The sequence below is a fragment of the Rhinatrema bivittatum genome, chromosome 19 (genome assembly GCF_901001135.1).
Source record: "Rhinatrema bivittatum chromosome 19, aRhiBiv1.1, whole genome shotgun sequence".
Taxonomy (NCBI): Eukaryota; Metazoa; Chordata; class Amphibia; order Gymnophiona; family Rhinatrematidae; genus Rhinatrema; species Rhinatrema bivittatum.
This window is the reverse complement of record NC_042633.1, coordinates 38,659,100-38,683,594: the sequence shown is the minus strand read 5'-3', so window position 1 is coordinate 38,683,594 and position 24,495 is coordinate 38,659,100. Positions and strand designations below refer to the sequence as shown.

The 24,495-nt window shown below is 53.0% G+C and overlaps 2 protein-coding genes across 5 annotated transcripts in view; one reads left to right on the top strand and one right to left on the bottom strand.

Annotated features, from left to right (window-relative positions):
* LOC115080132 (serine/threonine-protein kinase N1-like) overlaps window positions 1-6,638 on the bottom strand; it is a 72,023-nt gene extending 65,385 nt beyond the window's left edge. For 2 of the 3 annotated variants that reach the window (XM_029584176.1, XM_029584177.1), the window contains exon 1: window positions 2,598-2,666. In XM_029584176.1, the coding sequence (XP_029440036.1) occupies window positions 2,598-2,651 (54 nt within the window). In that variant the 5' untranslated portion in view covers window positions 2,652-2,666. Of the gene's footprint in view, window positions 1-2,597; window positions 2,667-6,387 lie in introns of those variants that run through there. The other variant, XM_029584180.1, reaches the window with a different exon arrangement.
* Window positions 6,639-9,726: 3,088 nt separating this feature from the next.
* LOC115080164 (ATP-dependent RNA helicase DDX39A) lies at window positions 9,727-24,464 on the top strand. 2 transcript variants are annotated; one of them, XM_029584261.1, is made up of 12 exons: window positions 9,727-9,882; window positions 10,265-10,474; window positions 10,614-10,741; window positions 11,209-11,301; window positions 12,284-12,467; window positions 12,615-12,733; window positions 12,857-12,988; window positions 18,692-18,801; window positions 18,971-19,115; window positions 19,308-19,455; window positions 19,655-19,667; window positions 24,448-24,464. In XM_029584261.1, exons 2-12 carry the CDS (start codon window positions 10,267-10,269, stop codon window positions 24,449-24,451), a joined length of 1,284 nt encoding a protein of 427 aa, XP_029440121.1. In that variant the 5' UTR covers window positions 9,727-9,882; window positions 10,265-10,266; the 3' UTR covers window positions 24,452-24,464. The 2 variants fall into 2 exon arrangements, with proteins under 2 accessions (XP_029440121.1, XP_029440122.1); XM_029584262.1 differs by lacking the exon at window positions 24,448-24,464 and having other exon boundaries at window positions 9,816-9,908; window positions 19,655-19,873.
* Window positions 24,465-24,495: the final 31 nt, after the last annotated feature.

Here is a 24,495-nt window from a genome sequence, read left to right as displayed (position 1 = left end):
CCTGCAAATAATTCCTAACGTTGTATTTGTCCTTCTGACCGCCAGCGCGCCCCGAGCTGAAGATTGTAAGACGCCGTCCACGGGGACTCCCGGCTCCTTTTCCTAGGTGGCGACCCCTAACGCGGGGGGGCCCGGCCTCGGGTGCCCGCAGTCGGGATTATTTCCCCCCCGCTACCTTCCTGGCTTTGCGCTTGTGCACGTTAAATTGCGCCTGCCCTTTACAGGATCCCAGACTCCCGGTCCCAGGGGGTCCCCCTCCTGCAGTCCCTCACGACCCGTCGCCGTTTTAAGGACTCGAAACATTTTTGCGTCATCTGCACGCTCGGTCAGCTCGCTCGTCCTCCCCATCCTTCAGATCGGATATGAACAGGCTAAATAGCACAGGTCCCGGTACAGACCCCCCCCCCCCCCCCCCGGGGCATTTCCAGTGAGCTGAGGGTCTCTTCCATGCGGGTAAGGTTCTCATCAGAGCTTCAGCCAAAAGGTACGAGATCCCCCCCCACGCTCCAAAAGCTGGCGCCTAACCGGTGCACGACCGGACCCTGGAACTCATCCAAACCTTTTTTTTTTTTTTTAAACCCAGCTACGCTGACGGCCGTTCCTCCGCTCGGAAAGTCGTCCGTCTTACTCTCCCAAGCTGGAGGCGAGTTATAGGAGCTGGGGTCCCTGCCCCAGAGGGCTTATGGTCCTAAGGGCTTCATTAGCTAAAGCTTCCCCCCCTGCCCACAGACACTGACCAGGAAACACCTGTCGTGTATGTCTGAAGTTTGTACAGCGACATCGTTGCCGGCTACGGAAGGGAGGCTCCAGTTTTACCAGGGACGGGGATCAACTGCACTAAAAAAAACAACAAAAAAAACCCAACGATCCTGAGAGTTTTCTTCTCCGGAGCCGCCTGACCTTGCTTGGCCGAGGGCCAAACTTCAAACTGAGGTAGGCAGGCCAGAGTAGAGCGCTTCACCTTCCCAGGCCGAAACACGCGCAAAGGCTCGCACGGGGAGGTCAGCCGAAGCCACGTGTGCCGCCCACACGCGGGGTTTTCTTTTCATCAAAGCTGCCGTCTCTCCGCGTCAAGCGAGCTCCGGGCTTCCGTGCGTCTCGTGGGGCGCTTACTCGAGGGCCCCCCGAGCGCAAGGGCATTTAGGACCGGCGCAGCCACGCCGTGCCTGGGAGGAGACACGGATCTGGCGGGGGGGGGGGGGGGGGGGGCGGCATCATGAAACAACTGCGAGGGCCGGCCTTCTCCGCAACGAACACACACACACCAAGTTCCCAAGCGCTTCTAAACAAAAAAAACACACACACACTCTCTCCGGGCTTCTATTTCCATCCTGGCCACGGCAAACCACGACTATTTTTAGCAGCGGCAGCTTTAAGGGGTTATCATACCCAAGGCGACCACAGTGAGCCTGAGATCCAAGCGCCAGCTATAATCGGAGGCCTGCTACTGTGCCGATCCTAAATGGGATGGGAGGGTTTTCCAGTCTGGAGAGGCAGATTCGAGGGTGGGGCTGTGTGTGCCTTGAAGACCCTTACGGCAGCTTCAAACGTGGTTCCTGGGTACGAAAGGGGGGCCAGTTCCCGGACCCGACCCTCCCCCTACCATCTCATGGAGCTCTCGACCCGCAGCGCACGTTCAGGCAGGCCCAGGAAACCGTGCCGGAAAGAAGCGAGGCCAGCCGGCGCCGAGCCACGTCGGTGCCTCCTCTCGCGCCCGCCGACTCCCGCCGGACGCCGCGCCAAGGAAAACGCCGGGACCTAGGCCTGACCCCCCCCCCCCCCAATCTGCTTCGGACCGAGCTACGGGGGAAGCCTCCGTCACCCAGGCTGCCTTTCAAATCCCAGTGCGCGCGCCCCCGTCGGTCGCGTTCGTTTCCGATTCCCAAAGAGGCTTCCCTTCTAGGATCTTTCCAGATCAGTAAACAGGAAAAAAAACAAAAAACTTTGGTCAACTTTGTAGGTCAACAGCCGCCTAGAGCGGGTTTAGGGAAGAGCTGCGGTCAGGCAGAAGGCGACCCCTGCGAAGGCAGCCAACTTTCGCCGTCTTCGAGTTAAACGCAAGTCGAAGAAAAAAAAACGCACGGAGACGCCTGTCCTGAAAGAGGGGTGCGTGCGTGTGTGTGGGGGAGTCGGGTTGCAACTCAGCGAGGTGAAGAGCGATCCCAAAAAAATCGATCCTAGTGAAATCGGCGATGCCCCTCCTCGCGAATCACAGCACGCTGCCTCCCCCCCACCACCACCCCCGAAACTCCGAAAAGATCCTCGCGATGCACACTAAACAGCGTCGAACGAGCTTCTGATAGGCTCACCCCGCAGCCACGAGCCAGCCCGCCAGTCTCGCGCGGTTCGAGGGGAGAGGCCGGATTTAAGATTCCAGCGCCCGCTGGCAAGAGCGCCACGATGGCGCCGGCACACGGCGTCCGTCTCCCCCCCATCCCCCCCCCAAGCGAGCAGAGGGGCGGGGCCTCCTCGTGGCCCGGACTGCCACCTTCGGAATCCGGCGCCCTGGGGGGGGGGGGGACGCTATTCCCTGCGCCGCCCGTGCCTGTATCCGTGCCCGACCCACCTGGTAAGAGAGGTTTGTAAAGCAGCTCTACCTTATACACTCCGCAGCACCCAAAGCCAGTCGCTCCGCAGCTCTGCCTGGCCATCAGCTGCACCAGGAGCTGTTCCACCACCCTCCTAGCTAGGGGAGAAGATGGCCCAGCCGAAAGGGGGGGGGGGAGAGGGAAGCAAGGAAGGAAGGAGGGAGAAAAGACAGGGGACGGCCAGGAGCAGAGGAGGACAAACAGAGCAAGAGGACAGTTAACAAAAAAAAAAAAAAAAGCATTATTTGCAGCAGACACACCACACGACAATGTAAACGTTGCAAAGCTGGACTGGCAGGGCAGTTTCATTTGCCAGATGTACCAGGGTGTTTTCACGCTGGATATATATATATATATATATATATAAAAAACTACGCACACGGCAACGAACTAAAGTGGCCCAGCGGTGGGATGGCTATCCCCAACCCCCGCAGAAAAATAAGAAGGATCCAGGTGGGGGGGGGGGAACATAAGAAGCTCCAGGCCGGTCTCCCTTCCCTGCCCCATCCACCCTCACAGAGGTGCGGGCGGGATCCTCCACCAGGGACCGAGATGGAAAGCCAGACCCCGCCGCGGCGCACCGACCGCGGTCGGGCTGGACAACCTCTATTCCTTGAGCCTTCGCAGAGATCGCCACCCGCGGTTTCTAAAGGGGACGCCGAGCCTCTCGCCCGAAATCAGAGCCAGCCGTCTTCGTTTAATCTCGGGGGGGGGGGGGGCACCACTCGCCCACCTTCCTGTGTCGTCCCGTCCCCCCCCCCCCGACCTTTGATCTAACGCACCAGGCCTTGATCCACTTCGAAGCGGCTGACCGGCCACGAAAAAGACGCACCAGGGATATTAAAAAATGAAGTAATCCAGCGACGCCCAATGCGCTGCAGGTCGCCAAAGGGCCACAGAGGGAGGGGGAGAGAGGTCTCTGGTCCACCCAAGGGACAAGGAAATGGAGACATCTGTCCACCTGTCCCTCTGCACCAGGAAACGAGCGGTGAGGGCCCAGGAAGGAAACAGGTGCCAGAAAGCTCTACCGGCCACGCTCTCTGCTGGGACGTTTCCAAGATGAACAGGAGGCGGCAACGCCCTGCGCATCCGCCAGGAGCGGCGCAAAATCGAGGGCGGCCAGCAGGATCCAGCGTTATCCCCGAGAAAGGCAACGAAGCAATCCCCCTCCCCCCCCCCCCCCAGGAAGATCCTGGGGAACGTGCAGCTCTCAGCCGTCGCGCGCCGATCTGTCGCGCGCTTTGCACAGCTCCCTACGCAGAACACCCGCACGCCGCCGCTTCATTTCCACCCCGACTACCGGCGCGACACCCGTGCTAGTACCCGCAGCCCCGGGAAGGGGCGCGCCCAGGCGTCAGGCCGTGCCCGGGCAGGATGGAATCCTTCAAATATAACCTTCCTTCCCCCACCCTCCCCTCAACAGCTCCGATGTCCCAACGGTCCTCTACCGGGGCCTTCGCCAAAAAGCATTTTTCCGAGAATGTAGAGTCTGCAGGTAGACTGGAAGAAGGATCTTCCGGTGAAGGCCATTGGTAAGAAGGCAGACGGTGAAACTAGGGAAGCATGGGATCCCAGTGTCCCGAGGGAGAGGGAGGGCAGAGAAGGGAAAGATAAGGAGGCATGCATGCCCTGGATTTCTATTTCATATACATCTAGCGTAACTCCTTAAATAAATAATAATAATAAAAAAATATATATTTACCTAGGGTACAAATACATACCCAGGGAGACTGAAATCATATACACCTGGGATATCTCATATATATATATATTCACACTCAAACCTGGGATACTAGTGTCATATGCACCCAGGGCACAACATACATCACATATAGGGCGCACACGTTATATATACATCCAGGTTCTCCCACATCTTGTATCCTCCGAACACATCTGATATTTATATATACCTGGTGACCCTGATATCATATATACTTGGGGCACATCATATATCATTCAGACACCCAGCACATCTCCATCACAGACACCTGGGGGACACACATATATCCTAGGTACCTGGGATATATCCATCATAGACACCCAGGGGCTTCTATAACAGACAACCAAAATATATTTTTAGAATTGCAGAATCTAAGATCAGATAGATAAATAAATAAATAATCTGTGTCCTCAGTTGTATATATGCTGGAGATGTTCCCTGGTGAATAGGTGTGTCTCAGGTGTCTTATGGGAAATATGTTTGTCCCGGATGTGAAGATATCCCAGGTGTATATGTAATAACTTGTCCCTGGAGATATCCCAGAAGTATAAGTGAGATATATTAATAATGTATGTGCCCAAGTGTCTACGATGGAGATATCGTCGTCCCAAGGCATCTAAAATGGAGATATCCCGGGTGACTAAGTTGGAGATATTGCAGGTGTCTATGTGATATGCATGTGCTTGGGTGTCTATGATGGGGATATCTCAGGTGTCTGTGATATTTGTGTGTCCAGGATGTCTATGATGGAAATATCCAAAGTTTATATGTAATAACTTGTCCCGGATGTCTACAATGGAAATGTCCTGTGTGTATATGCAATAACTTGACCCAGTTGTCTATGATGGGATACACCAATGTATATGTTATCTGTAAACCGATTTGATTTGCATATAATGTAAGAAGATCGGTATATAAAAACCATAAATAAATAAATAAATATATCTAATAACTTGTCCTGGCTGTCTATGATGGAGATATCCCGGCTGCATATGTAATAACTTGTCCCAGCTGTCTATGATGGAGATATCCCGGCTGCATATGTAATAACTTGTCCCGGTTGTCTATGATGGAGATATCCTGGGTGCATATGTAATAACTTGTCCCAGCTGTATATGTAATAACGTCCCGGGTGTCTATGATGGAGATATCCCGGCTGCATATGTAATAACTTGTCCCGGAGATATCCCGGGTGCATATGTAATAACTTGTCCCGGCTGTCTATGATGGAGATATCCCGGATGCATATGTAATAACTTGTCCCGGGTGTCTATGATGGAGAGATCCCGGGTGCATATGTAATAACTTGTCCCGGCTGTCTATGATGGAGATATCCCGGCTGTATATGTAATAACGTCCCGGGTGTCTATGATGGAGAGATCCCGGGTGCATATGTAATAACTTGTCCCGGTTGTCTATGATGGAGATATCTCGGGTGCATATGTAATAACTTGTCCCGGTTGTCTATGATGGAGATATCCCGGCTGCATATATAATAACTTGTCCCGGCTGTCTATGATGGAGATATCCGGGGTACATATGTAATAATGTGTCCCGGCTGTCTATGATGGAGAGATCCCGGCTGCATATATAATAACTTGTCCCGGCTGTCTATGATGGAGAGATCCCGGGTGTATATATAATAACGTGTCCCGGTTGTCTATGATGGAGATATCCTAGGTCCATATGTAACAACTTGTCCCGGGTGCCTATGATGGAGATGTCCCGGGTGCATATGTAATACCTTGTCCCGGGTGTATATGTAATAACATCCCGATTGTCTATGATGGAAAGATCCTAGGTGCATATATAATAACTTGTCCCGGGGTATATGTAATAGCGTCCTGGGTGCCTATGATGGAACTATCCCGGGTGCGTATGTAACAACTTGTCCCGGTAGTTGATGATGGAGATATCCGGGGTGCATATGTAATAATGTGTCCCGGGTGTCTATGATGGCAAGATCGCGGGTGCATATATAATACCTTGTCCCGGGTGTCTATGATGGAAAGATCCCGGGTGCATATTTAATAACCTGCCTCGGCTGTAAACTCTCCCCTCCCTGCACCCTTTGCTTACCTGCACCGAATCGTTGGCCATCGCTGCCGGGCTGAGGAGGGGTAGCGGCTCCCCTGTTCTCGGTCTCTCCCCCGGCGCCCCTCGGTCACCGCCAGCACGGCGGATACAGCGGATTCCCCATCGGTAGGACTCCTCGCCGCCCCCCGCCGGGGAAGGAAAGAAGGAGGAGAACCTCCGCCGGGTGGCCGCCCCCCGTCACCGCAGCTCCCTCTGCCCCACTCCCGGCCTCCGGGACTCGCGCTGAGGACAGAGCGCGCGCCCCCTCCACCAGCGGCAGCCCCTCCCCTCCAACCCCGCCTCCCGCATCCATCTACCAGCGCCGCGCGCCGCCGCCATAAGCTCCTCCCTTCCAACCCCGCCTCCCATCTGCAATCGCCGCCGCAAGCTCCTCCCACTGCCCCTCCAATCCCGCCTCCCGCTTCCCATCTACGCCGCTCCTCCCCTCCAACCCCGCCTCCCGCATCCATCTACCAGCGCCGCGCGCCTCCGCCATAAGCTCCTCCCTTCAAACCCCGCCTCCCATCTACAATCGCCGCCGCAAGCTCCTCCCTTTGCCCCTCTAATCCCGCCTCCCATCTACGCCGCTCCTCCCCTCCAAGCCCGCCTCCCGCATCCATCTACCAGCGCTGCCGCTACAAGCTCCTCCCCTCCAACTCCGCATCCCATCCACAATCGCCGCCGCTACAAGCTCATCCCTCTGCCCCTCCAACCCTGCACTCATCTACCAGCGCCGCCGCCACCACAAGCTCTTCCCCTCCCCTCCAACCCCGCATCCCATCTACAGTCGCCGCGCGCCGCCGCCACAAGCTCCTCCCTCTGTTCCTCAAACCCCGCCTCCCGCTTCCCATCTGCGGCGCCGCCGCCACCACAAGCTCCTCCCCCTCCAACCCCGCATCCGATCCAGAAGCACCGCGCGCCGCTGCCACAAGCTCCTCCCACTCCAACCCCGCCTCCCATCTACAATCGCCGCCGCCACAAGCTCCTCCCCTTCCTTCTAACCCCCCGCCTCCGGCTTCACACCCTCAAGCGCTGCCACAAGTTCCTCTCCCTTCTCCGCCCGTCTCACACCTACACGTACCGCCTCCGCCACCACCACAAGCTCCTCCCCTCCAGCCCACTTTTACGGGGACGAGAGCTGCGCCCCACCGCCACAAGCTCCGCCCTCTCTTCGGCCCCGCCTCCCGCTTCGCCTGTATGGCGGCCGCGCGCTCCCGCGCTTGCCCACCCCCGAAACCCACCTAGCCAGCCGACCATTGGCCGCTTCCCCCACAGCGTCCACCCCCTCACTCCAGCCACGCCTCCTCCGTCAGAGACCCAATAAGAAGAAGGACTCTGCAGTTCTTCCTCCTCCCTTGGGCAAAGTCCAAATGCACGCCCGAGGTGCACCTCGGATTTCCCCCAAAATCAAAGGCTGCCCACAAAAGGAGGAGCAGGAAAGCCTCCAGATAGTCCTGAAGAAACCGTAGCCGGGCTAGTGCCGTGATAAGACCAGGGATAATGTGAAGCAGCACCAAGGCCTAGGAATTTCTCTTCTGTACTTGGAAAGTTATGTTACTGTTAACATTATTTTCCCTATTACTTTTTAATAACTTTGTATATTATGGAGTTGACAAAATATGCATACATTGTCAAAATAAGTTTCCTGAATTTGAGAGACTCTTACACAGCAAGAGACAGCTTCTCTTATAAAGTACCAAAAGGAGTTGGGGGGGGGGGGGGGGGAGCGAGGATGGGCTATCTCCTTTAGCATGGAGAGTAGTGGTAAGCCCGAAGAAGGACAATGGCCAAGAGCTGGACCCAAACAACTGCATGGGCCCAGTCCCCTATGTTTTTGTTCATAAGCCTGTGCATCCGAGGTCAAAGGGCTCCTTCTCCCTTACTGAAGGCCATCAGAGCTGCTATGAGATGGTAGCCCACTCAGAGTCGGATCTTGAGCTGGAGGGCCCTCTAGTGCCCGATGTGAGTTGGATCGAATATAAACAATGAAGTCCCTCTGAGTTTGGAGGGGGGGGGGGGGGGGGGTGTTGGTTCTGCTTGTGCTAACATCCCCTGGAAAGGGGTAGGACATTTTGATGGCAAAACCGAATATACAGTATACAAAAAATGTTAAATAAATAAATAAATATTTGAAAATTCTGCGCCACACTTGCAAGTAAGCTACAAATCAGGAGCTGAACTGTTAAGGTTTCACACAATTTAAAACTTTTGCATAAAAAGGGAAACTTAACTCTAGTATAACCAGCATGGCAGGACTATAAGCAGAACATAAGAAATTGCCATGCTGGGTCAGACCAAGGGTCCATTAAGCCCAGCATTCTGCCTCCAACAGAGGCCAAACCAGGCCACAAGAACCTGGCAATTACCCAAACACCAAGAAGATCCCGTGCTACTGATGCCATTAATAGCAGTGGCTATTCCCTAAGTAAACTTGATTAATAGCCGTTAATGGACTTCTCCTCCAAGAACTTATCCAAACCTTTTTTAAACCCAGCTACATTAAATGCACTAACCACATCCTCTGGCAACAAATTCCAGAGCTTTATTGTGCGTTGAGTGAAAAAGAATGTTCTCCGATTAGTCTTAAATGTGCTACTTGCTAACTTCATGGAATGCCCCCTAGTCCTTCTATTATTCTAAAGTGTAAATAACCGAGTCACATCTACTCGTTCAAGAGCTCTCATGATTTTAAACACCTCTATCATATCCCCCCTCAGCCGTCTCTTCTCCAAGCTGAACAGTCCTAACCTCTTCAGCCTTTCCTCATAGGGGAGCTGTTCCATCCCCTTTATCATTTTGGTTGCCCTTCTCTGTACCTTCTCCATGGCAATTATATCTTTTTTGAGATGCAGAGACCAGAATTGTACACAGTATTCAAGATGGGGTCTCACCATGGAGCGGATACAGAGGCATTATGACATTTTCTGTTGTATTATCCTTTCCCTTTCTAACAAGTCCTAACATTGTGTTTGCTTTTTTGACTGCTGCAGCACACTGAGCCCACGGTTTTAAAGTATTATCCACTATGATGCATTGCCTAGATCTTTTTCCTGGGTGGGAGCTCCGAGATAGGAGGTACCCAATTTATAGCCCACGGGACTACAAGTCCCGGACTGCCATACCCTGCATCGGCCTGCGTCCGCGTTTTTGCCACGCAATCTCGCGGCATTTGGAAACTCTGTGTCCTTCTACCCTTACTAAACATGGCGTCACCCACAACAAATAGGGCGCAACTGGCGCCCGCCCACCTCGGCCAATCACGGCCGACTTCCGGTGGATTGGGCCGAGCTGGAGGTTGGGGGGGCGGGGAGGGAGGCAATAGAGTTCGCTCCGTCAATCAGAAAGCAGAAGGAGGTGATAGGCGGGTGAGCTGACCAATGGAAGCGCTGAAGGCGGCGTGCGTTCGGTGGAAACACGGCGTGGGGGGAACCGGTAGTTCCTGTTGGCGCCGAGATAAAGGAGAAAGCGTAGAGGGGGGCACGTGAGCGGCCCCGGGAGGTGAGAACCGGGCCGCGGGGGATAGGGTAAGGCGTGGGGGGGCCGGAAGGCTGGGCAGCAGACCTGGAAGGGAAAGTAAAGGGGAGGGGGAGGATCGGATTGAGGCCTGAGTTATGGAGGGGGCCGCCGGGGGTTCCAGAGCTCGGGGGAGGGGGGAGTAGGAGAGACGCCGGGGAATCGGGGGGGACCCCCCTCCGCGGGAGGAAGAAAAGAGGGGATTCCCCCTCCCCCCTTGCCCAGGATGCGAATCGGAGCCTAGCCAAATCCTACCCCCCCCCTCCCCCATATGAGGGTGAGGATGAAAGCCAGCCAACCACCGCCTCCACCTAGGGAGGATGGCTAATAGTTGCCACCCTTTTCTCTCTCTCTCGCCTCCCCCAAGCCATGGCAGAACAGGATGCGGAACAGGAGCTATTGGACTACGAGGAGGATGAAGAGCCTCAGGCCGTGGCCGATGCCACCCCAGCCCCCGCCAAGAAGGACGTGAAGGGTTCCTATGTCTCCATCCACAGCTCCGGCTTCCGGGACTTCCTGCTCAAGCCCGAGCTGCTCCGGGCCATCGTAGACTGTGGCTTTGAGCACCCTTCGGAAGGTGAGCGCCCTCGCCCTAGTTGGTGGTGTTCTCTCCACCTCTCCCTCCCCCCCCCCCCCCCCCCCCCCGATATTCAGGAACTCCAGCCTTGGCTGACATTAGCATTATTTGTGTCTCTCTCTCCCTTCCTCCCCCACAGTGCAACATGAGTGCATCCCACAGGCCATCCTGGGCATGGATGTCCTGTGCCAGGCCAAGTCGGGCATGGGCAAGACGGCCGTCTTTGTGCTGGCCACCCTACAGCAGATCGAGCCAATGGAAGGACAGGTACGATGGCTGCCTCCACTCTAGCCCTTCTCTGCCCCCAGTGCCACCATAAAATACACGAAGGTGGCGCATTATCCTATTGAAGGGCCCTTTGGTTTTAGGAGGGGGGTTACAGAACGTTAAGACTCAACAGAATTCTTCTTTTAGTGTAATCGCCTCTATGAGGTTAAGGTTTTGGGGTTTTTTTTTTTTTTCAATTTAGGTTTTATTAAGTAGTCAAATACAAGATAATAAGAGCGCAAACATTTTGACAGCGCTTAGGTTTTGCCTTTTGAGATGTTTGCAGCCGGGAGGTAGGTTTGCTTGGTGGGGGGCCGCTCACATCAATACTTGGTTCCCTGGCATGCAGTGTCCCACATAACCTTTGCACTCTGGAGATAGCTGGGTGGTAATGAGATGAAGCTCGGGGGGGGGGAGCTGGTGAAATGATCTTCTTAACATGGATGGTTTTCTCTCATGTCCTGCAGATAACTGTCCTGGTCATGTGTCACACGCGAGAGTTGGCCTTCCAGATCAGCAAGGAATACGAACGTTTCTCTAAGTACATGACCAACGTCAAGGTGTGTGCTGTGGCTGCCTTGTCTGATTGTTGTATAGTGTTTTGTTTTTTGTTTGATATTGTAGATATTTCTCTGTCCCCAGAGGGCTCAAAAATCTCAGTTTGTGCCGGAGGCAGTGGAGGGTGAAGGGACGAGCCCGAGATCACAAGGAGCGACGGTGGTGCCACCCTCTGCTGCTGCTGCTGTGTCCGGGATGGCAGTGATGCCGATCCTGGCAGCTGTCATGGTGTTATGTCATTTCTCCTAAAGCAGAACTAACTGTCATAAAGCTTGATGTCCATGTTACCCATTGCATGTGTAGAATTCCAGGCCTGGGGGGTCTGCAGCTGGATAATCGTGTTGAGGAGTAAGAGATTTAGGTGGTTGCTTGTCCAACCATCCCCTCAACCTTTTGATATTTTACTGCTGAGAGGGCAGAGTCAATACTGGGGTAAGGTTGTAGGATTGAATTGTAGAGAGACAGCCCAGTAGCTAGAGCAGTGGCCTGGTTCTTCAAATCCTGCTGCTTCCGCTGAGGTCTTCTGTGACCTTGGGCTCGTTGTTTCGCCCTTCTTTACTTCCAGTACAAACTTAAAATGAAAGCCCTCGGGGGGGGCAGGGAAATATCTATGGTACCTGATCTTATAACCTGCCTTGAAGCTTGAGTTTGGAAAAGGGAGTAGATAACGTCAAGTTGAAACTGGGTTTATAGAGCTAGGCTTGACTTGGGGGCTGATGGTTTGGATGCAAAAAGGGAATGGAGGTGCTGGTGTGGGATAAGTGTTCTCGGGAGCAATACTAGAGGAGGTAGGGTCAGTCTGGGATGGGGGAGGTGTCAGTTGCAAGTTCCGATTGGATGACCAGCACGTGCCCCTCTGAGTGCTTTACGTGGGCTCGGGGGGGGGGGTTGCGAGGGTCGTAAAGCTTTACTTGGCTTTGCATGCTTGGAACCAGGACCTGGACGCATTTCAATTCTCCGCCTCGCCGTGTTCCATCTCTGCAGGTTGCTGTCTTCTTTGGAGGCCTCTCTATCAAGAAGGACGAGGAGGCAATGAGGAAAAGCTGCCCCCACATCTTGGTGGGGACCCCCGGCCGCATCCTCGCCCTGGTGCACCAGAAGACCCTGAATTTGAAAAACGTCAAGCACTTTGTGCTGGATGAATGTGACAAGATGCTGGAGCAGCTGGGTAGGTGGGAGGGGGAAGGAGGATTTGTGTCAAATTCCTGACAGTTTACCCTGTACCAGAAATAGATGGGCTGGGCGACTTCCCTGCCACCGATACCTCTCGGGTGGGGGCCAGCCAGCTTACCCAGCTTCTCTCTGTCTTCCTCAGACATGAGACGGGATGTGCAGGAGATCTTCCGCCAGACACCCCACGAAAAGCAGTGCATGATGTTCAGTGCTACCCTGAGCAAGGAGATCCGGCCTGTCTGCAGGAAGTTCATGCAGGATGTAAGTAGCTTGCATGCACTAAATATCGTGCCCCCACCGACAAAAAAAAGCTCCTGCTTTCCCTCACTGGGCGGCAAGGCGCACTCTGTGACCCTCCCTGCTCTCCCCTTAAACCCTCTGCAGCCCATGGAGGTGTTCGTGGATGACGAAACGAAGCTGACTCTTCACGGCCTGCAGCAGTACTACGTCAAGTTGAAGGACAGCGAGAAGAACCGGAAACTATTTGATCTGCTGGACGTGCTGGAATTCAACCAGGTGAGGGCGGCTGGTGCTGGTTCCCACTGAACAGGGGTGGGGAGGGGGAAGACGCTCCCCAGGGTACCTGCCTGTGACATGGATAGGGCCTAGGAGAACTGAAATTTCCTAGCGTGTAGCCAGATGGACTCAGGACCAATGGGTATTGTGCTCTCCTGATAGTAGATGGGAGACTCCCCAGGGTACCTGCCTGTGACATGGACAGGGCCTAGGAGAATTGAAATTCTAGGGCTGGTTGGATGGGAAAACTGAAGTAAGCTCGGACCAGACGCCGGCCCCTAGTTTCATGTCTGCTTCCCTCGTTAAGCGCAGTGCAGCCTTTACATAACATAGGGGGAAGCTTGCTAGCATAGTAGATGACAGCAGAAAAAGACCAATTTCCTAGCGTGTAGCAGATGGACTCAGGACCAATGGGTATAGTCTGATGTCAACACTACATATACCCCTGCAGGACGCCATGCTCTTCAGTATTCCTCCGTCTCCTTAGCAGTTCGGGACTATACACACACTCGCACAGAGTTAGAAAATCCAAACTGAAGATGGGTCGAGATAACGTCGGACAAGTGGGTCCTAACCATCATTCGAGAGGGATACTATCTGGACTTCCACAGCATCCCTCCAGACAAATTTGTGAAATCCCCTTGCCACTCCCCCTCCAAGAGGACGGCAGTGGAAACCACACTGACAAAATTGCTCTCCCTAGAGGCAATAACACCGGTGCCCAAGCACCAACAAAATACTGGGCGCTATTCCATCTATTTTATCGTCCCCAAGAAAGAGGGAACGTTCCGGCCCATCCTGGACCTTAATTCTGTCAACCCCTACCTGAGGGGTACCACACTTCCGCGTGGAAACCCTACGTTTGGTCATAAGGGCGGTACAGCCTGGACAATTTCTGATCTCCCTGGATCTGTCGACAGCGTATCTGCACATTCCGGTTCATCACGACCACCAGCGCTTCCTACGCTTCGCAGAACATGGACCACCACTACCAGTTCCGAGCGCTACCCTTCGGACTAGCCACTGCCCCTCGGACGTTCACCATAGAAACATAGAAACATAGAAATGACGGCAGAAGAAGACCAAACGGCCCATCCAGTCTGCCCAGCAAGCTTCACATTTTTTTCTCATACTTATCTGTTTCTCTTAGCTCTTTGGTTCTATTTCCCTTCCACCCCCACCATTAATGTAGAGAGCAGTGATGGAGCTGCAACCAAGTGAAATATCAAGCTTGATTAGTTATGGGTACTAGGGGAAGTAACCGCCGCAATAAGCAAGCTACACCCATGCTTATTTGTTTTACCCAGACTGTGTTGTTCAGCCCTTATTGGTTGTTTTTCTTCTTCCCTGCTGTTGAAGCAGGGAGCTATGCTGGATATGCTTGTAGTATCAGTTTTTCTTCTCCCCTGCCGTTGAAGCAGAGAGCTATGCTGGATATGCGTGAAGTATCAGTTTTTCTTCTCCCCTGCCGTTGAAGCAGGATATGCATTGAAAGTGAAGTATCAGGCTTATTTGGTTTGGGGTAGTAACCGCCGTAACAAGCCAGCTACTCCCCGCTTTGTGAGTGCGAATCCTTTTTTCTTCTCCCCTGCTGTTGAAGCAGAGAGCTATGCTGGATATGCGTGAAGTATCAGTTTTTCTTCTCCCCTGCCGTTGAAGCAGAGAGCTATGCTGGATATGCGTGAAGTATCAGTTTTTCTTCTCCCCTGCCGTTGAAGCAGAGAGCTATGCTGGATATGCGTGAAGTATCAGTTTTTCTTCTCCCCTGCCGTTGAAGCAGAGAGCTATGCTGGATATGCGTGAAGTATCAGGTTTTCTTCTCCCCTGCCGTTGAAGCAGAGAGCTATGCTGGATATGCATTGAAAGTGAAGTATCAGGCTTATTTGGTGGTAGTGGCAGCGACACTGAGGGAAAGAAGGAATCCTTGTACACCCGTACCTGGACGATTGGCTGATCAGAGCAAAATCTCCAGAAGAAAGCCATCAGGCAACTTCCAAATTCAAGAACCTACTGCAAAACCTTGGGTGGGTCGTCAACACAACCAAGAGCTGTCTGCAGCCCTCCCAATCCCTAGAATACCTGGGAGTCTGGTTCGACACCCAACAGGACAAGGTCATCCTTCCCGTTACAAGGAGAAGGAAATTGATGGACCAGCTGAGAAAACTGTTGAATGGCGTTCGCCCCACGGTATGGGACTACCTCCAAGTCCTCGGACTCATGACATCAACCCTAGAAGTCGTACCATGGGCAAGGGCCCACATGTGACCACTACAATGTTCCCTACTGTCACGATGGAACCCGATGTCCTATGACTACACCGTCCTCCTCCAGTTGCCGGCGGAGGTACGAACCCAGCTCCTATGGTGGCTACAAGACCATCTGAGCAAGGGAGTAAGCCTATCCCCACCGACCTGGGTCTTGCTCACCACGGATGCGAGCTTACGAGGGTGGGGAGCCCACTGTCAGGAACTGACGGCCCAGGGGCAATGGGACAAGGAAGAGTCGGGATGGAACATCAACCTGACTGGAAGCCCGGGCAGTCAGACTAGCCTGCCTACGATTCAGTCACAGACTCCAAGGAGAAGCTGTCAGAGTCATGTCTGACAACGCCACAACAGTGGACTACATCAACCACCAGGGAGCAACCAGAAGCCAACAGGTGTCCATGGAAATAGACCCCCTAATGACGTGGGTGGAAGCAAACCCGCAAGGGATCTCGGCCGCCCACATCGCGGGAAAAGACAACGTCACTGCGGACTGCCTCAGCAGAGAAAGTCTAGACCCAGGGGAATGAAGGCTGTCAACAACAGCCTTCCAGTTGATATTAGGCCACTGGGGAACACCAGCCATGGATCTTCTGGCAACCTGGTCCAACGCCCAAGTTCCCAACTTCTTCAGTCGCAGACGACACCCTCAATCCCAGGGAATCGATGCCCTCGTCCAAATCTGGCCACAAGAAGACCTGCTGTATGCCTTTCCTCCATGGCCACTACTGGGCGGGATCATCCACACCACAGGAGGCTAGTACTTCTAGTGGCCCCGGACTGGCCAAGAAGGCCATGGTATGCAGACATGCGAAGACTTCTGGTGGAGAACCCTCTGTGCCTACCCCCACACAGGGACCTGCTCCAGCAAGGACCGATCCTCCACGAAGACCTAACTCGATTCTCTCTTACGGTCTGGCCATTGAGAGGACTCGCCTGAAGAAGAGCGGATACTCGAGGGAGGTGATCGACACCCTGCTCAGAGCACGCAAGTTTTCCACATCTTTAACTTTTGTAGACTAATATGGAGAGTATTCGAAGCCTGGTGTGAAGACCGCGACATCCTCCCGCCGACAGTCAAAATTCCCATGATCATGGAATTCCTGCAGGACGGACTGAAGAAGGGATTGTCTCTCAACTCCATCAAGGTTCAACTGGCCGCGCTGGCCTGCTTCAAAGCCAAAGTGGACGGCATCAGCCTAGCTTCCCATCCAGATGTCTCCCACTTCCTGAGAGGGGTCAAGCAAATCCGACCACAACTAAAGTGGCCGGTGCCCCTATGGAATCTCAATCTAGTACTCTACTTCCTAGCGGGAGCTTCCTTCAGACCTTGAAGACTGCATTGCTAGTGGAAATATGTTCAGCCCGTCGCATCTCCAACCTCAGGCTCTCTCCTGCCGGGAACCGTTCCTCAGATTCACGCCAGGATCCATACAGCTCCGCACTGTCCCCTCCTTCCTTCCAAAGTGGTTTCTCATTTCCATCTAAACCAAACCATCTCTCTGCCATCTCCAGACACGAGCATAAGGACTTGGAAGATTCACGCCGCCTACGCCATCTTAATGTCGGCAGACTCCTAGTCCGCTACCTGGAAAGATCGAAATCTGTACGAAAGACGGACCATCTGTTTGTCCTTCACAGCGGGAAGAGGCAAGGGGAAGTGGCCTCGCGGGCAACCATATCCCACTGGATCAAGGAAGTCATCAAGGCGGCCTACGTAGAAGCTGGCAAGCCACAGCCTCTACAGGTCAAGGCCCATTCTACCAGAGCCCAGGCAGTGTCCTGGGCAGAAACCAAGATGCTGTCTCCCACCGAGATCTGCAAGGCGGCGACATGGTCCTCCATCCACACCTTCTTGAGGTTCTACCATCTGGATGTTCAGGCTCGGGAGGACACAGCATTTGCAAGAGCAATTCTAAGTGGGTCACGGGCAGCCTCCCACCCGGTTCAGGGGTAGCTTTTATACGTCCCATTGGTCCTGAGTCCATCTGCTACACGCTAGGAAATGGAGAAATTTCTTACCTGATAATTTCGTTTTCCTTAGTGTAGACAGATGGACTCGGCATCCCGCCCACGGTTGCCTCAAAATATGGAAACCTCGGGTGTCAATCCCTGAGAACAAGACGAGCACGGGTAAGCCAGACTTTACCCCCAGTCAAGACACCCATAGTTACCGGGTGTTGGCGTTTCTCGGTTGACGACACTGGCGGTCTCCAGCTACAATTCACGTCAACTGATTCAAGTTAATCAAGTTATCCAAACACTAGTATATCCACAATTACTTTTCGAGGAGAATACTGAAAAGCTGCACTTCCTGCAGGGATATATGTACTAAGGCTGACATCAGATTGAAATCTGATCCGTCTCCATCTGCTAGCAGGAGTACACTATACCCATTGGTCCTGAGTCCATCTGTCCTACATTAAGGAAAACGAAATTATCAGGTAAGTAATTTCTCCACTGGCCTGTTCATCTGCCCTGCTGTCTTTTTTTTTCTTATTTTTCAGGTTCTCTCTCACTTCTGTATAAATTCTCATACTTAATCCAACACCAGTGCCTCTCATTGCTCACCCCCATTTATTTATTTATTTAAAAGTGTTTGTATACCGTCTTTACAAACAGAGTTTAATCAAAACGGTTTACATAACTAAAATAGAAAACAAACATAAAATAGAAATTAAACTTAAAAGAAACATAAAATTATAAATTATAAAAGCGCAAAATTACAAAACCGCTAAGTTGTGTGGTACTGTAAGCAGTTTGTCTTCATGCAGGTTAGCTTCCTTGGAAATTCAGCACGCCCAGACTGCCGCTGTAACGATCCGTAGTGGGTAGGGCAGGGAGTTGGACAGATAGAGAAAAGTCAATTCCTTCCCTCCCAGGCAGGATCGTCCTGCCACCACCCTGGGCGGCTCGTTCCGACACCTCATCCCCTGTCTACCCTGCAGCTCCCCTGCCAGAGTATTGAGTCTGTTACCTCGGTGGAGAGGGAAAGGCATGCGCTGCTAGCTCTAATATTCTGACGGCACAAACAAATCTCCGAAAGCTTGAAAGGTCCGGGATTTCGTTAGGGTCCTTTCCTCGGGTGGGCTTGCTGCATAGGAGAGAGAAGGAAGCTGTTTCGGGTGTGGGCCGTAGCTGTAGATCAGCAGACAGAATACACCCAGGCTGCAGTGTTCCCCTCCTAACTTTTCGTGGGCTGGGTATGACGTGGCATACAAATGCGGGCAGTGTACTTTGAAAACGCCGTTCTGTTTCTCTTTTTCTCGCGCGTGCTCTTGTTTTCTCGTGCGCACGTGCACAGTTTACAGGTGACGCTGGTAGGCGGCACTTGGGTGTGTGTGAGGGCAGGCCCAGTACTGTGTAACTGTGTGTTACGGGTTGTTGGAGGCCTCCGTCGTGGTGTCTGGTTTTAAACGCATCTTTCCGGCTCTTCCAGGTGGTGATTTTTGTGAAGTCGGTCCAGCGCTGCGTTGCCCTGGCTCAGCTGCTGGTGGAGCAGAACTTCCCTGCCATCGCAATTCACAGGGGGATGCCTCAAGAGGAGAGGTGAGCCCGTGCGGTCATCGCCGGGGACGGGTGGCGGCTCTCAGAGGGGGAGAGGAGAGCGTGCCGGGATGGTTACTCATTAAGCGGGTAAAGGGCAGGCTGGGGGTCGCGGGAGGTCCTTAAATAGATGGATATTTTATTTTTTTTTCCATCCCCCCCCCCCTTGCAGGCTTTCTCGTTACCAGCAGTTCAAGGATTTCCAGCGGCGGATTCTGGTGGCCACCAACCTGTTCGGACGTGGGATGGACATCGAGAGGGTCAACATAGTCTTTAACTACGACATGCCGGAGGATTCGGACACCTACCTGCATAGGGTGAGGCCTAACTCCTCCGGCCTTTACCTGTACAGATGGGACGGGGGGGATCTGAGAGGTTGATGGAGGGGCCCGGGGCCTGATGGCTCCTGCTGGGCCCCGCATCTGACCCCTCCCCCCACTGCTGGGCATGTAGAGTTCCCAGCATTCTCCATTCTCACCTTCTCTTGCGCTCTTTCTCTCTCTCTGCAGGTGGCCCGGGCCGGCCGTTTCGGCACCAAAGGCCTAGCTATCACTTTCGTCTCGGACGAGGGCGACGCCAAGATCCTGAACGATGTGCAGGATCGTTTTGAAGTGAACGTGGCAGAGCTGCCAGACGAGATCGACATTTCTACTTACAGTACGTGCCTTGAGCTGGGTGGAGGGGGGGGATGGCGGGTGAAGAGGTTGTCTATGGCTGGTGGTGGGTATTGGTGCTGTGACTCCCCCCCCCCCCCCCCCCCCCCTGTTGCTTTGTAGGGAATTGGCAATGGCCATGTCCCTGCGCCTACCATTAACCACGCTCTTCTACCTTCCCCCACCCTCTTTATCTCTTTCAGTTGAGCAGAGCAGATAACCTCTGACCTCCGTGATACCGTCTCGTAGACCTCCCCCCTCAGCTCGGTGGAGGACATCCCCAGGAATACCCCCGCCCCCCCCCCCTCCCTCCCTCCCCAACTACCTTGTGACGGAGCTGCTGCTTTTGATCTAAGCTTTATTTTCGAAAGGAGGGAGCCTGGGTCCTTTTCTGCTGTTTTTACAAATTTTTACAGTTGTGAAACAAAAAAATAAAATTTTTATTTAAAAAAAAAAAAAACCCAAGGAGCCTCCTGCTGTATTCTTTCCTTGTATGAGTGCGGAGGGGTAGTAGTGAGCATATGACCCCTGACCCAGCAGCCACTGGGCCTTCTCCCTCCTCCACTCCTGCAGGGGAGGGTGGGGGTGAGGTCAGGTGGAGCGCTGTCTGCCCTTGACTCTGTGCCACTTATAAAATGAGCACAGCTGCCACTACGAGCATGGGCTGGGCCTCTGTGCTGCTCCCCTTCAGTAAGTCTGCAACTAGGGGAGGGCTAAGCCTGGAGCTACACTACAGGTAGCAGGTGCGGAGAGACTGCAGCTGTGGTTCCAGGACTTAGGTGGTAGAGTGAGGTTGCACAAGTCTGTGTGTGTGTGTGTGTGGTGTGACTTGGATGGGAACAAGAAGAGTGCTGGGGTTAGGGAGGAGAGGAAGGGAAAGAATGCTTAGGCCATCCCTGGAGGGGAGAAAAAGAGATGGTGGATGAAGTGGGAGGGGATGGAATGAGGATAGATTCAGTAGTAATCCATGCATCCACCATCCACTTTGTAAAGAAATGTTTCCATAGAACTGCCTTCCACTGGAGCTTGGGCAGACAAGGATGGAGTCTGCATTTCAGGAAGCATTGGATAAATGCAGGGGCTCCCTGGGGGAAGAGGTAGGGTGGATGAGCAGACAAGAGAGGCTGTATGGTCTTTTACTACTGTCCTGTTTCTATTTTTTTGGATATATGACAGATGCCGAAATCAGGAGTTATGTTTCTGTTAAGTTGTCACATAATTTAAAACTTTATTTTGCATATAAAGGAAACAACTTTAGGATCGGTGTATCAGGATTATAAGCGCAACCCTCTTTGCAGCAGCACAGGACTGCAAGTCCCAGAATGCTCTGATTTGCGTCAAGCAGCGTCTGCGATCCTCGTCTGTCCTTCTATGCGTTCTAAACATGGCGTCACCCACAACAGCACGTGAACCTATCTCAACCAATCACGGGTGTGTTTTGCTGAAATGGCTTTCCATTCGCCGAGCTCAAAGTGGGGAAGGGAAAAAGAAATCTTCCCAGCCAATCAGAAAGCACAAGGAGTTGATTGGGCGGAGTCGGGGCTGCTTTCTGATTGGCGGAGTAATGGAAATATCGAACTCGGCGCAGGGTGGGAGGAACCGGAAGTGGAGCTACCGGAAGAGCCCTAGGAGGTGAAGGGCTCCCACGCCTCCGGCTTCCGGGATGTCGCAGACTGTAGTCTCGAGCACCCGCTGCAGGGTAACTTCCCTGCTGCCGTTAGCATTGTCTGTCCCTTCTCTCTCCCCCCTCACGGTGCGACATGCGTGCATCCCCGGGCCAGGCATGGGTGCGACGGCCCTCCTTGTGCTGGCCACGCTAGCCCATCTCTGTCCCCAGTGCCAGGTGGGATGTCTCCTCCCCCATAAACCAAATTCAGGTGGGGCATGACCCTGTTGAGTGCCCGTTAAACACGAAAGAATTCGTCTCTCACCACCTCTATGAATGAGCACGCACCCCCCCCCCCCCAGCCAAGGTTTTAAGCTTGGGTTTTGCCTTTTGAGGCTTAGAAGGCCTGCACCTGGGAGACAGGTTTGCTTGGCGGGAGCCACTCAGAGCAAGTCCTGCTTGCCAACTCCTAGTGTGGCCCCCATGCTTCTCACTAGGAGATAGCCGGGTATTAGTGGAAAGGGGAGGGAGGTGAGATTGCCTCTCTAACATGGATGCTTCTCTCTTCTTGTCCCACAGTTGGTCATGTGCCTTACACGGGAGTTGGCCTCGCAGTTCTGCGAAGAACGTGAATGCTTTTCTAACTACACAACCAAAGTCAAGGTGTGTGGTGTGGCTGCTATACGATTACATTATGTTCTGTTGTACATAGCCTTTGTAGGTGGTTGGTTTATTTGGCTTAATGTATATTCTGCTTTTTGGCACTTCAAAGCAGACTATATTCAAATACTGTAGGTATTTCTCTATCCCCAGAGAGCTCACAATCTCAATTTGTACCTGAAGCAATGGAGGGTGAAGTGACTTAGCCAAGGTCACGAGGAGCGACAGTGATGCCACCCTCTGCTGCTGCGTCCAGGATGGTAATATTGCCGATCCTGGCAGCTGGCATGGTGTCAGTACTGCTTTAGGAGATCTGGGATATTTCCATCATAGACACCAGGGACAGGGAAATATCTATGGTATCTGATCTTGTAACCTGTCTTGAAGCTTGAGTTTAGAAATGCGAGTAATTAGCTTCAAATCAAAAATGGGTTTATAGAGCGAGGCTCGTCTTGGGGCTGATATTTTGGATCCAAAATGGGGAAAGGAGGGAACGGAGGTGCTGGTGTGGGATAAGTGTTCTCAGGAGCAATAACAGAGGGGGGGTCAGTCTGGGATGGGGGAGGTATCAAGTCAGTTGCAGGTTCCAATTGGATGATCAGTACATGCCCCTCTGAGTGCTTTATGAGGACTTAGTTTTTGGGTACTTGCCAAGTGCTTGTGATTTAGATTGGCCACTTTTAGAAACAGGATGCTGGGCTTGATGGACCCTTGGTCTGACCCAGTATGGCATGTTCTTAACAGGGAGGGTTTGAGGGAGAGCTGTGGGGCAGAGTTATAAAACATTGTTTGCCTTTGCATGCTTGATACTAGGATATGACTTCGGTCCTGGTCTCTTATCAGTTCCCCACACACACAAACGCATTTTGCATTCCATCTGTAAGAACATAAGAAAACGCCATACTGCGTCAGACCAAGGGTCCATCAAGCCCAGCATCCTGTTTCCAACAGAGGCCAAAACCAGGCCTCAAGAACCTGGCAATTACCAAAACACTAAGAAGATCCCATGCTACTGATGCAATTAATAGCAATGGCTATTCCCTAAGTAAACTTGATTAATAGCAGTTAATGGACTTCTCCTCCAAGAACTTATCCAATCCTTTTTTAAACACAGCTATACTAACTGCACTAACCATGTCCTCTGGCAAAAATTCCAGAGCTTTGTGCGTTGATTGAAAAAGAACTTTCTCTGATTAGTTTTAAATGTGCCCCATGCTAACTTCATGGAATGACCCCTAGTCCTTCTATTATTCGAAAGTGTAAATAACCGATTCACATCTACTCGTTCAAGACCTCTCATGATCTTAAACATCCCTATCATATCCCCCCTCAGTTGTCTCTTCTCCAAGCTGAAAAGTCCTAACCTCTTCAGCCTTTCCTCATAGGGGAGCTGTTCCATCCCCTTTATCATTTTGGTTGCCCTTCTCTGTACCTTCTCCAGTGCAACTATATCTTTTTTTAGTTGCGGCGATCAGAATTGTACACAGGTTGCTTTATAGGTTGCTGTGTTTTTGGGGGCATCTCCCATCAAGACGACAATGAGGAAAAGCTGCCCCCACATTGTAGTGGAAACTCTCAGCCGCATCCTGGCCCTTGTGTGCAACAAGTTGCTGAGCTTGAAAAAGTCTAACACTTCTTACTCAAATGAATGTGAGAAGATGCTGCAGCAGCCGGGGAGGTGAAGGGGAGAGGAAAATGGGGTTTTGGGTCAAAATTCCTGACAGTTTTCCCTGTACCAGAAGTAGATGGGCTGGGCGTCTTCCCTGCCACCGATACCTCTCAGGTGGGGGCCTCCCAGCTTACCCAGCTTCTCTGTCTTCCTCAGACATGAGGGCGGGATGTGCAGGAGATCTTCCGCTAGACACCCCACGGAAAGCAGTGCATGATGTTCAGTGCTGCCCTGAGCAAGGAGATGCGGCCTGTCTGCAGGAAGTTCATGCAGGACGTGAGTAGAGCTCTCTCTGGCAGGCACTAAATCTCATTCTCCCCCTGCTTTCCTCCTGCCCTTCCTGACCAAGGAGATCCTGTGTCTGTATGCGTGAGAGCTCCAGACCGTTCCCTCCTCAAACATCTCCCCCCATAGCCATCTCCTCTCCCCGAGGTAAGCAGGGTTCAGGTTGGCGGATTTTGAAGGCATTGTGCGCACTCTGTGACCCTCCCAGCTCTCCCCTTCAACCTCCTGCAGCCCATGGGAGGTGTTCGTGGATGACGAAACGAAGCTGAACTCTTCACGGCCCGCAGCAGTGCTATGTCAAGCTGAAGGACAGCGAGAAGAACCGGAAACTGTTTGATCTGCCGGACCGGGCTGGGATTCAACCGGGTGAGGGAGGCTGGTACCAGGATCGTTTTGAGGTGAACGTGGCAGAGCTGCCAGATAAAGATCTCCATTTCTGCTTCCAGTATGTCCCCGACATAGGTGAGGGGCAGATAGGAAGGGTTGGGGGGAGTGCAGATGAAGAGGTTATGTGTGGGTGGGGGTCTGGCGAAGCGTCTGACGTTGGGCCTCCTCTTACTGTGGAGAGAAGGGATAAGGCCGTGGGAGGGAGATTATCAAGATACGGCGGCTGCTCCTCGTGCGGTTGGCGGTGCTTGGCTGGGACTTCCCCCCCGCCTCCTCCCAAGCCCTCATCCTATTGCTCTGTAGGAAATCGGCGTGGGCCGTGTCCCTGGGCCTCCCATTAAGCTCCCTCTTCTACCCCCCCACCCCCTTTGTCTCTTTCAGTTGAGCAGATAACCTCTGACCTCCTCTCTCGGCCTGATGAAGGACACCCCCAGGGC